This window comes from Physella acuta, unplaced genomic scaffold (assembly GCF_028476545.2).
Source record: "Physella acuta isolate Inbredline_101_S28 unplaced genomic scaffold, ASM2847654v3 ptg000363l, whole genome shotgun sequence".
Lineage (NCBI taxonomy): Eukaryota > Metazoa > Mollusca > Gastropoda > Physidae > Physella > Physella acuta.
In genome coordinates this window covers 526,824-540,819 of record NW_026731882.1, presented here as the reverse complement: position 1 = coordinate 540,819, position 13,996 = coordinate 526,824, and the positions used below count along the sequence as shown (strand labels likewise).

Sequence of the window (13,996 nt, the reverse complement as noted above, 5' to 3'; positions counted from 1 at the left end):
AGTCTAAAGATGTATTATTTGTTATCAATCTAAATATAATACTAATAAAGAAGAGAAAAAAACGTTTTACCTGAGCTAGCGTAAAGCAAGAAAGTCAACGAGACGACGAGACTAGTCACTTGCCTCTCCTAAAAAATATATTGATTCTGTTTTGGTAAATGAACAAAAGCACATCTCCTGTAACATCATAACCATGCTAAATAGCTCTAACATATATTCATTTAACACACACACACAGACATTATATATATATATATATATATATATATATATATATATATATATAGTTGTGTAAATATTTATACATTGAATTAAATGTATATGCATAGGGAGAGATATAATTTAAGATTTAAAAAAAAACGCAAAAATGTGTGATGGCATAGTAAGCGGTGGAGAGATAATTTAATACGGATTGATTCGTTGTAGAATTATAGAAATCTGAATTTTAAGCTAGTGTTAGAGAGTGCTTGACTGTTGATGGAATAAATTAATGGTATAAGTTGGACTAGACAGGCCTAGATAAATTGCGAGGGGTGTTTGTATCTCTATACTGCTTATGTAGTCACGGAAATTGTGAGGTTGATGAAATAAACATTTATCGTTTTATAATATCAATGTCTATATCACAGGGTGTCATGAGAATTAAGAGACTGGTTTTGTTATAATAGAATAAAATTTACGTTAATGTCTGATTTTTATCTCGTATACGGATAAAAGAGGAAGAATTGAAGAGGAAGAATTGTAATCATGCAAAAAAAAAATCAACATCAAAATCTAGATGTTTACAAATCTCAACGTTTTAGATCTCCCTTAGTCGGAAAACTTAATTTTGCAAACTTATCTGTATGTCTGTGTGTGTCAGTGGACACAAGAACTTGAGTATCATTACAACTAGGTTGATGATATTGCATATATAAGAGAATTACACCAAATTTGTACATAAGTATCAATTTGTTAGTGATTTCCTGTAACCTGAATTGGAGACTATTCTACTTTTGGTTTTCAAAAGACTATAACGTAAGTACTGTTTCAGTTAGATAGACGAGATTTTACTGAAGTAGTACTTTACGCTATTTCTGATTTCTCAAAAACAGCAGATGAATTTATAAAGTACTAAAGTTCCGCACTATGACACATACATTGTTTGGCGCTCACCTGGTGCGTAAATTCTTATTTCTACGAGATTATATTCTATTTTTTAAAGTTTAAGTAATTAAACATTGATTTCGAAAAAAAAATGTCTCTATCCCCAATAGCCATTTCCCGTAGTTTTATATAAGAATATTGGAGAAAGTTTATGGTAGATCACTTTTTTGGTGTAACACTCTGGTATATTCGTTTTCTACTCAAGCAATTTATTTAGTCTAATTTTAATCTACCTTTGAGTATCATTACTCTTGCATTTCATTTTTGGTCTATGCTCTAATCTAATGTATACAAATTATGTCAAATTATATTGTTAATAATGTTTACGTGTCTAAAAACATTTAATTAATCCCACCATTTGTCAATCTGTTCAGTACATTGAAAGCGATTACTGTGTAATTCCTTGCCCATTTTTGTTGTGTAAAAAAAGATAAACTTCCTGTATGTTAGAAAGGTTCAAACATTGTTTTCAAACATTGTGTTCAAACATGGCGCACATATAAGCATTGCTTCTCTTTTGTCGGTGCGCATTTTAGATGCAGAAATGTCCGTTCAATACATTATCACAGATGTACTCTCTGTGTGAACGATGAAAGTTAGCGAGTATATTATCAAAATGTTAGCGCGACAATGGTGCAGTATTATTATCTAATGCAAATAAGTGATTTAAGAATATCACTTTTTAAATAATTTGCTTTTTTCAATTGACTGCGAGGAAGTTAAGTCGTATAGAAATAAAGTGGAAGTTATCTCCTATAAATATTTTCGTATATTCTTGTATAACATTTATGAAGGTGTGGGTGGGTGGGGTGCAATTTAAGAGCTATAGAAATGTTTTTTATTATTAATGTGTGTAATACTTAAAATTTTAAATACAACAGAATAGCAACGAAAAAACGAATTGTGAACAAAATTATCCCCTGGCATAGTGCCCACGACGCCCTCCCGAGTAAAATGTACTGCTCAGGCTGACCTTGCTAACACCATGCGTAGGCTGTACACCAGCTAGCCATGCATGCCGTTTACCTTATTCGTTACTGTCCCGTCAAGGGGTGGAGCAGACGCGCGTTATGACCAACTCCCCCGCAGGTGTAGCACGCATTTTTTTCGTGGTTTGACCTGTATGGCTTCCTGGAGATCGCGGTGCTATGTTTTGCCAGGATACCTTATCTGCTGTAGAACTTGTAGCGACGAATGGAGTGTTTTTGGGTCCCTGTCCTCGTCACCTTAGTATGTTGAGTGCTCTTATAGTTGTCAATGACTTTAAGGTTATCTTCCACACTTACCTTAGCAGCAGCAGCTAACCTACCCAGGTCGACTATTAGGAGGTTTACCAGTTCATTCACGTTTCTTTTGTGTTCGGCTGCCTGATACAGGTTTTTAAAAAGGCTTCCACGTTCACTCTCTCTCTCTCTCTCTATACGGGAACCGGCTCAGAAGGTTGACTTCCATTAGCCAGGCAGGCCTCAGTGTAGCAAACTCCGACCACAAGAGTTTCCCACGCATCGGTCGCTACTTCCGTCGGCTCTCACCGGGCTTTCCTTCCCCACCCACCAGACGCGGGACGTCGTCCTACCGCCTGGTACCCAGCTTGATCGTGGGGGGTGTTCGGCCAGATCAAAAACCTCTAGCTGCTGTTGGCTACCACTAGCCATTCCGCACCCATTAGGGGGGTCATGAGCTTGGTCCGACTAGTAGCACTCTTCCGAAGCCACGTGAAGGCCGCAATATCTGGTTAGGGTCGAGAGCAAACCCTTTTTGGTTCCCGGCAGTCTTGCACCTCTCCTCCCCCACGCGATTATGTAGGGGACGTGGGAGTCCGACGTACCAGGCTTTATTACAAAGCTTCGCACTTCATCATTATTCCACGTCATCTGACGGAATTTACTCCTGTATTTCTCTTCATTGAAGCCTGCATGGGTCATGAATTATTTTGTTATTACGGACTAAAAATCATGGTCCAAGTTTAGTCCCGCCTGGATGAGTTACCTGGGTTCGATGCCCTATATCTTGCCTTCGATCTGCTTTACAGAAGCCTCAAGTCTTCATCCTCTTTCATGGTTGCCACGTCCCTTAGCAGAGTAGCTAACATTTGCCTCGACATGACGAAATAACAATAAAGACACACATTCTTATCAAGGTGGCCGCCCGCTTTGATGGCAGAGACATGCCTTAATGGAAAGACATTCGCCATCCATGGACAATACAACTAGCATCTAAAGTCCATATTAATACGGCGGGCACACCAGGTGACAATTGCTTATTTTAACAAACAGCGGTCATAGCAAAGCCAAGTTGGTAGTAGTTTGCATGCAAGCAAGGCAGTATTAGTGGTGATTATCCAGCTATGGTCTCTTTCGATACATCGCATAAAAGCCAGAAGTGGAGCAGCAGGCAAATGGTTTGAAATTGTGAAGTTAGAACATGTCGAGAAAGAGTTCAAATAATACATGATCACACAGTATTGTAAAAGGTGTGATCATAACGATATACCCGCCAGCAAAGAAACGTTAGCGTTATGTTTGAGTTGATGGTGCAATAAAAACAATGGTTTTACGTTACGAACCTAGAAACCCATTCACATTTTTTTAAAAATATTTAACATTTTTCAAAAAAAAAAATGTTGTATAACTACCTTTACTTTATTTGTTTTATACATTATCATTTATTATACATTTCAAGCTAAAGGAGTAAGCTTGTTTTGATATTAAATAAAGTAAACAAAATCATATGACAGTCAATAAATAAATGTTCAGATAACTAAAATCATCCTATGCACTATTAATATTATTGCTGTGAGATATTTTGTCTGAGATATTTTGTTTGAGATCATTTTTCCATGGCATCTTTTGTCCTCATATATTTTGTCATGTTATAATTTGTCCGTGAGATCATTTGTCATTGAGATCATTTGTACTGAGATAATTTGTCCTGAGATAATTTGTCCGTGAGATATTTTGTCTGAGATATTTTGTCTGAGATTATTTGTCTTTAGATCATTTGTAATTGAACCATATATATATATATATATATATATATATATATATATATATATATATATATATATATATATATATATATATATATATATATATGAATGTAAATAATACTACAATAATATAATGAATAATAGAAGGTTTTCGACGCAAATTATAATACAGACATTTTAAATTTAACACTAATGCATTAATATTGTAACAAAATACGTTTTAATTGTAACACAAATACATTTTAATTGTAATACCAATACATTTTAATTGTAACACAAATACATTTTAATTGTAACACAAATACATTTTAATTGCAACACAAATGCATTTTAATTGTAACACAAATACATTTTAAATTTTAATTGTAAAACAAATACACAGCCAATGTCGCTACAGTACAATATGCACTTCGTCATTAATTTTATTTTATTACTGCTCATTTTGTTTAAAAAATATAAGAAAAAAATCCTAAGAAAGACTATTAACAAGTAACAATGCTAATGCAAAAGTGCTAAATGATAACAATCCTAAGACATTGTGTAGAAATATACTGCAGTAAGTGTGATCGACAGCGTGAAATGTAAAACATTGCTTGTGACAGTCACTGCAGAACTGTCTGTTGTTGTAGCTTGAGTGGTGCTGGCGCTAGTTCTTGTAGGTACTGTGGTTGTAGCTTGTAGAGTTGTAGATGGTTGAGTTGTAGTTGGTAGGGTTGTAGATGGTGGGGTTGTAGCTGGTAGGGTTGTAGCTAATGGGGTTGTAGGTGCAGTGCATTTTGTCGTAGAAGAATCTGAAAATAATACACGTACATAAAACACTAATCATTAAATAGATGTGTTTTATTATATTTAATAAAATTTAGTTCACAAATACTGCATTGAATAAAAGAAAACGACATATATTCTTTAAAAAATAAATAACAATATCTTATTCTAACCCATCATGTTTTATGCCTAATCAACCTTCGCTATATTATTGTGTTAACAACAGTAACATTTTGAAATTACAGAAAACACTATGCTCAAATTGAGTTTTATGAGATTAAAAAAGATCAAGTGAAAATAAAACAAAACATTCATATAAATGTTACTCTAATAATAGCTGCTTATAAGCTCATTGAAATTAATTCAAACGGACGCATACCATTATACTTTAGCTAACCGTCCCCCAAATATAAAAAAATTATAATATTTAATAATATAATGTATATTGACTTAAAACTTACTGGGTTCAATGCACAGGTACATTAGTTTTAAAGTGCCATAACTGTCAAAGATGTGTCCATTTGTGACTCCCCCGCAATCTTGGAGGTCACTGTTGTAAGTTGTGGGGAAATTTAGTGCCCACCAATCGCTTGTTATTTCAGTAGCTGGGCTCTTGGTTTCATCCCACGCAAATTGTCCCTCAACTGCTTTGTCGTTGAGACCAATCCAATATACCTCTGAAGTTTAGACAGTCAAATGCATTTAGATATGTAATTAAAAATAATTAATGTCTACTTTTAGTATACCAACATCCATATTAAAAGTTTTTTTTAAAAAAGTAAATGTTTAACTATCTAGAAGTTTGTCAATTAACTTGTGACTTAATATGGATGAATAATTTGTTTTACTGATATAATTAACAATTTTAAAATATCTAATAAATGTATGAAGACTCATTTTTTTCATATTGGACATTTTTTTTTACTGAAGAAATATTCAAATGCCGGCGATATTGTACATTTCACAGATAACAGTGCTCTCAATTATTATAATGTACTTAAATTAACATTAAATGAATACTTACTCATCGGCACGTACATTGAAACGCACCCAATGGATATATATATATATATATATATATATATATATATATATATATATATATAATGTGTAATAAATAAATGATATTAACATACCTCCACCTATGCTGAACTCCGACTCAAATTTACTGATTTGTGACAGTGAGCTAACGGTCGCAAGAGCACCTCCCATGTTTGCGCAGGCAGACTGTAAAAAGTAGCAAAATTAGTATTGTGCATAGTATAATCGTTTATATATAATTCCTTACGTTATAAAAGCAACAATGTATTATCTGTAGCGCTTTAGACATTTATTGCCAAACAAAGTATTGAAAATTATGCACCAACAAAAATATAGCGATTCATAATGTAAAATCCCTTTTTATCTATCATAATCTAAACATTTTTAATTTAAAAAGTAAAAAAAATGTTATAATGAAATAAAATGGTGATGAATTCAATAAGTATTTTAAGAAATAAGTCACATATTAATTATGAGGCATTTTGACTTTATTTCCCCCACACTGTATTGTGTAGAATTTAACTTACATGTTCTGTGATATTTTACTATAAACATTTATTTTTCTAAATTCTTAACACATTAAAAATGTAAAGGTTGAAACATGTACCTGCGCTTCGTTCCAAGTCACTTTAGGATATTTCACAAAAACAAAACACTTTCCATCCACAATTTTAGCTCCGTCCCATTTTGTGTTACCTGAAAAACGTATGTTTTGTTTTAACTGTTTTTGTAAAAATTGTTTCATTTAAGTCATACTAGGTATTGCGTTTCGTGTAATATATCGTTTTGAAAAATTATGATTGCCATGCATTGTCGTTTTTTTTTTAAATATATAGATGTTTAGTTTAATCATCAGATTTTGAATCTAAGTCCAAAAGAAAGATTTTATAATATGTGTAATTTTAGATGGGCTTTTCTTTCTAGAGGCATTTGTATGTAAGGCTAAGTTGAAATGGTGTGTACAAGCGCAGCTAAGAGATTCTGGAAATTAAGAATCGATCATTTTTAAATATCAATCTAGTATTGATTGTTTCTCAATTTATTCACACTTTTGGTTCTGTTGATATTTTATTTTCACAATTAATTGTTTAAAATGTAAGGGCTAACTCAAACAAATAATAGATAGGACGATTAAGGGTAATAAAAATGTAGATCGCGACATACCAATAGTGGATATAGCTGTTGTGGTTTCCGGCTGAATTACTGTAGCAGGTGGGGTTGTAGGTGCAGTGCATTTTGTCGTAGAAGAATCTGAAAATAATACACGTACATAAAACACTAATCATTTAATAGATGTTTGTTACGATTGGTAACGAAAATGTGTGCACGTATATTGCATTTAAAGAAAGAAAACGACTTCGATCATTTAAATGAAAGATTAAAGGATAATATCTTATTGCAACACTATTGTTTTATGTTTGCATAACCAACAATTGCTATATTATTGTGTTTGTAATATTATAAAGTTTCATAATGAAATTAGAAAAAATATAGTATGCTAAATTGAAGTTTAGTTTTAATAACAAAAAGGTCAAATGAAAGTAAAACAAAGTATTCCTATAAATGTTGGTCAAATGATAGTTGCTTATAAGCAAATTGAATTTAATGCAAATGTGCACATAAGTTTATACCTTAGCCAACCGTGCTCTTTATCCCAAAACATCACCGTATTTAATTAAACACTATCTTCTCTGATGACTTACTGGGTTCAATGCACAGGTACATTAGATTTAAAGTGCCATAACTGTCAAAGATGTGTCCATTTGTGACTCCCCCGCAATCTTGGAGGTCACTGTTGTAAGTTGTGGGGAAATTTAGTGCCCACCAATCACTTGTTATTTCAGTAGCTGGGCTCTTGGTTTCATCCCACGCAAATTGTCCCTCAACTGCTTTGTCGTTGAGACCAATCCAATATACCTCTGAAAGTTAGAGAGTCAAGTGCAGTAAACATATTACTAAATAACCAGTAACGTCTATTTTTAGTAGACCAATAGTATTATGAATTGGAGAATAAAAAAAAAGAAATCTGAAACATTTTAGAAGTTTGTCAAGTAATATTTAAATCATTTAGATAAGCAATTACAATTAATTTAGTGTGAATTTAGATAAAACCTTAGTTTTAAAGCATTTTTAAAATAACTTTTTAAAAACTTGTTTCTTTATAACTCTTCTGAAATTAATGAATTTATATATGTATGTATATATATATATTTATATATATATATAAAGAGAGAGAGAGAGAGAGTATAAAACGTAAATAAATGAAACATATAGACATACCTCCACCTATGCTGAACTCCGACTCAAATTTACTGATTTGTGACAGTGAGCTAACGGTCGCAAGAGCACCTCCCATGTTTGCGCAGGCAGACTGTAATAAGTAGCAAAATTAGTATTGTTCATAGTATAATCATTTATATATAATTCCTTACGTTATAAAAGCAACAATGTATTATCTGTAGCGCTTTAGACATTTATTGCCAGAAAAGTATAGAAAATTATGCACCAACAACAATATAGCGATTCATAAATTTAGAGTTTCTTTTTATCTTTCTTTTACCTTAACATTTTTCATAACAAAATTAACAAATTGCTATGATGAAACAAAATGGTTATAAATTTAATAAGTATTTTAGGGAATAGGTGGCGTGTTAAGTAGGAATAAAATTGATCTATTCTAACCATTGTCCCACATTTTATTGTAATAATTTATTTTAAATATGTGTTGATATTTTACTATGAAACAATGTTTCTAAATTTTAAACAAAATTAAAAGTAAACGTTTCAATTACATACCTGCGCTTCGTTCCAAGTCACTTTAGGATATTTCACAAAAACAAAACACTTTCCATCCACAATTTTACCTCCGTCCCATAACGTTGCACCTGAAATAATTTAAAAAAAAACAACCGGTAATGTGAAATTAGGTTTATGTCAGTCATAGAATTATTGTATTACCTATTGTATATCGCTTTGTTAATGTTTGGTTGTCAGCGCATAATCGGTATATAGAGATAGTTTGTTCTATATCAGGGTCTGAATTTAAGGTTTTAAAATAATTTTTAAATTTTAGACGTTCGAATGCAATAGAGGGAGGTGCATGCTGAGTTTATCTGACTTTGTGTACACGGGGCGTTCAGAGAGTCAAGATATTAGAGATATTTTACTTCAAAACATGAAAATAGCATTGATCGATACTTAAGCATATAAAAAATGTTAATAGCCTAGAGATTTCATATTTACTGTTTTGAAGAATATTACATATAAATTATACTAATTATTTAATTGTTACAACAAAGAAATTTAATATCAATAATTAATTTTTACTAAACATACGACGAAGATTCAAAACATGAGACGTATTCTAACATTCTGATCTTTCGTCTACAGATTTGGTAGATTCTAAACGGCGAACAGAACTCAATATGTTCTTAAAAGTGCAAGTCGTTCATTTGTTATTGTTAGCGTATTAATATGGACATCAGTGTCGTATTCAAAAACACACTTGATGTAAAAATAAAGAAGTAAATTATGTTTTTACTTTCTCGTATATAGATTTATACGAAGTATAGAGAAAGTATTGTAATCGTGCACAAAAATCACTTGAAATTTTAACAATTTTCACCGTATTACACCTCAGTCCTTCTTAACATCCGAAGTATAGAGGACTTATTTTAATCGGGCAAAAATTATCAATCCAGATTTATCAAAATTAAAAGGTTTTATGCGTAATCCAGTCTGAAAAACTGGGCTTTGCAATTCTGTCCGTATGTCTGTGTGTCTGTGTGTGTGTCTGTGTGTGTGTCTGTGTGTAAATACGATTACTTGAGTACCGTTGCAGCTAGGTTGATGAAATTTCATATATAAGTATTTTATCAAAATCGTAAATCCCTATCAACTTTTGAGCGATTTCCGATAACCGGAAGTGGTACTTTTTCTACTTTGAATTTTACAAAAGCCTATAACTTGAGTTCTATTTCAGATAGATAAATGAAGTTTCACATGTGAGTAAAAGATCTAATTTTCTACCTTCTGTTAAATTTTGAGTAGTTTCCGTTGAACGGAAGTACTAATTTACGCTATTTCCAAATTCTCAAAAAACGCATGTAAATTTATAAAGTACTAATAATATTGCTCACTATTATGCACATTTTGTTTTGGCGTTCGCTTGGTGCGCAATTCTTTTTTCTACTAGATTTTATTCTATTTTTAAAAGTTGAAATAAACAAAAATCATGTCTATATTCCGAGTTGCCATCCCACGTAGTGTTAAATTAGAATATTCGAGAAAGTTTAGGGGAGATCACTCCCGGTTTTTTATATTTATAATCTATGTATGCAGTTTTCCACGTAGGATGAGCACGGATAAAATATTTCTAGATCAGAGCTATGTATGCCTACTTACCAGTTTGATTGCTAAAAGCCAAGAGCAAAAACAATAGTGTTGGGCGTGAAGCCATTTTAGGTAAAACTCTGAAATATAAGTATTGATAAAAATATAAATAATCTAACATACGAAAAAACATACATACATGTATATATATATATATATATATATATATATATATATATATATATATATATATATATATATATGTATATATATATATATATATATATATATATATATATATATATATGTATATATATATATATATATATATATATATATATATATATATATATATATATATATATATATATATATATATATATATATATATATATATATATATATATATATATATATATTATAAGCTAGAATTGTATAATAACCTTGTTGAAGGCGAATGTAGACCTACTACAGCTGTATATAATGAAGATCGCGTTTAGACCGACTGTTTAATTGTATCGGTATTACTCGATATTTATACAATTTCAACCCATTGTTTAGATTCCAAAAATCTTTTCAAGTGTTCAATGTCTTGTTAACATTATATTATTTACTATCCCTGACCTCAATGGTGTTCATTGGCTACAGAATTGTGTGGGTGTTACAGATTGGGTAAACATTTGTTCATAGAAATCAGCGACCCTTAGAGCGTTAAAAATTTAATCGACAATGATTTTCGCGTGAATGACGTCGGTGAACTAGGACACCTTCCCTTCCCCTCTTCACCTACGTCTTGGGACTGTACTGTTAAATGAACAATCGGCCCACGCTCTAATGTACGTACGTGTTTGTACATACACACACACACACACACACTCACACAGATATATATATATATATATATATATATATATATATATATATATATATATATATATATATATATATATATGAAAATATGTGTGTGGGTGTGCTTGTATGTTTGTTCGCCCTTTATGCATCACTACACCATTTATCAGATCAACATGAAACATAGAGGAGTTGATGAAAATTCTTTAAGGGAGGTGTATATTAAAAAACGAAATTCAATTTCGCAAGGGCGGAAACCCGGAAATTTCGCAATTTCGAGCCCCGAACTACTTGTGAGCGCTAAATCGCATACGTCTTATTTAGCTATGGATAAGATGGTTTATTGCAGTCGTTTACTAAATTGAATCAGGCGCGTCATTCGGCGTCCGTCGGCGCCATGCAGGATTTGACGATGCGGCGTCTTCGATGAGCATTATAGCCCTTACATTTTTTTTAAACGCTTGCGATACACGATGGTTACGATGAACTACTATAGTCGTTGATGGCGCGATTAAGTGCCCAAGGCGCACCTCGAGCAATATGGCGCCTACGTTCTATTTAAATTGTGTCATGCACTCTGAAAACGGCGAGATACTATTTTTGAAGGCTAAATCAAACCGGGCACGTGTACTTGTGCCCCAACACTAAGAGATTTTGCGCCTCGGGCCTCCCCGTTAGCACTATGGCGTTTACGTTTATTTTAAAGAGCATCCTACACTAGGGGCTCAGAGGCACACGACACACCATGATTAAACAAACCAGGGGCCGTACCCGGCGCATTTGTGGTAGTGCAACCAGGGCTCCTCGAATGCCATGCTACGTATGTGACATCTTGGTGTTTGCCGAAGTGTGTTCTACCGCACAATTACGGAAGGTAGACTTTCTTACAGCACGCCCTGAGGCGTTCTGGGCGGTAGTGTGGACAAACCCGTGTATAGACAAATACAGAAACACATAGTAAATAACTCAGTTTTAGGAAACAATGTCATACGTCAGAGAATATGGGATTGGCAACCCATTATGAGACCGTTTTTCAATAGTGCCTTTTATCTGAGACCATGCCAACGCATGGGACGGGAACGTGTATATATATATATATATATATATATATATATATATATATATATATATATATATATATATATATATATATATATATATATATATATATATATATATATATAACCTGCTCGAAACATCATCATTCATGATGTTAGTTTAAAATCACTAAATGAAAATATCTAACTACTTTTTCGGATATGAGATGCAATATATCGTGGTTAGTGTAATAGTATACCTAAGTAAATAAATATTTAATCATAAGAGTCACAATAATTTAAAAGTATTTGGAAATGGACATTAGAGTCGTTTTTTTATCATGTATATTTGTAAACTCGATGTATGTATGTCTGAGTGTTTTTCTTGTTCACATCTCTAGACCATTAATCCGATCACTTTGAAACTTTGATACGATACTTCTAAAAGATTCAATAAACAATCCCAAGATCTCGAAATTTTTCCTGTCAGAGATTAAAGCTATATTATAAAATATCGTACGTTGTCGATTTTATTGACAGATCAATGTAATGCGGGGAAGGGGGGGGGGGCGTAAAAAATATTTAAAAAGCCAGGAGAACAAAAAGAGTTTTAAAATAAAATTCTCAGTTCGTTTCATGAATAGGTTGGTGATTAGCGTGTGGGTAGTAAAGGTAACTGTAGTACAGGACGCTTTGGCCAGGACGCTTCGCTTGATAGCTTTAAATCGATTAATAAATTGAAATCAGCAAATCAATCGCCGTAAGACCAATCAAAGTTAAGGGTGTATACGTCATTTACGCCTACTTGTAGCTTGTAAAATCTCGGTGAAACTTTTCTCGCCTTTTTGACACCAGCAGGCTTGAAGATATTAGACGTAGATCTTAGCGTGGATAACTGCTGCTTAAAACTGCACGCTTACAGAGATTCTGGGATTGGGGATTGGGAACCGCTGCTACAGGCATCAAACTTTCATAGAGTAAGGCACATAGACCACATTGGGAACCACTGCTTTAAGCTGCAAACTAACAAAGAGTCAGGGACATAGTCCACATTGGAACAGGGCCCGTGCTACCTATAAGGCGAACTAGGCGGTCGCCTTGGGCGCTATCCATAAAGTCAAAACCTGACGGTCTATAGGCCAAGTGAAGTAGAGTTCACTTGTTTCTGTGACCTCGGCATATGAAGAGATAGTGTGGTCAGCACTATGCTCGGCCGCCTTTACTTTCGCTAACAGGAGTTAGGTATCCATCAGAGTTGGGTGAACTTAGGGACGGTCTACTGGCTAGAACCCGGATTCGAACTCGAGACTTACGGGTTAGCAGTCCAGCTCTCAACCGCTAGATCAATCCGTCCATAGGGGGCGCAAAAATGTGTAATCGCCATTATTAAAAATTACATAATAATTAATAACTTTTTATATATTAAATAAGCTATATACAGGGTAATAATCAAAGGCGTAGCAATCTATTATGATGCCCATAACGAACTATCAATTTTGCGCCCCCTCCTCAAATTATGCCGATATTTAGCTATTCGCCTTGATGAAAATGCGCCCCTCTCCACCTCCATCAACGCGACGTTGTAAAACACGCGCAATTTTACTTTCATAGGGCTCGTATGTCTCGTTTTCTCTCAAGTTAAGTTAAAAATCTCGATAGACAAGGAGATATTTAGATTTTGAAACTAAATTAAATGCTGCCACCACAAGATCCTAGACAGAATTTTAAATTAGAATTCTATTACATTATCTTGGATATAGGTAGGCCCTATACAGTCTATTTAAGAGAGGTTCCAACAATTAGAACAACATAATATTCTATTTAGCTATCTTTATGT

General features: G+C 33.1%; 1 protein-coding gene across 1 annotated transcript; it reads right to left on the bottom strand.

Annotated features, from left to right (window-relative positions):
- Positions 1 to 4,663: 4,663 nt before the first annotated feature.
- Positions 4,664 to 10,400, bottom strand: LOC131941484 (C-type mannose receptor 2). The gene is made up of 9 exons (XM_059300758.1): positions 10,346 to 10,400; positions 8,738 to 8,826; positions 8,222 to 8,312; positions 7,645 to 7,860; positions 7,106 to 7,192; positions 6,549 to 6,637; positions 6,037 to 6,127; positions 5,362 to 5,577; positions 4,664 to 4,926 (listed from the first exon to the last, which is right to left on the bottom strand). The coding sequence occupies exons 1-9, from the start codon at positions 10,398 to 10,400 to the stop codon at positions 4,664 to 4,666; spliced, it is 1,197 nt and encodes a 398-aa protein (XP_059156741.1).
- Between the last annotated feature and the right edge of the window lie 3,596 nt (positions 10,401 to 13,996).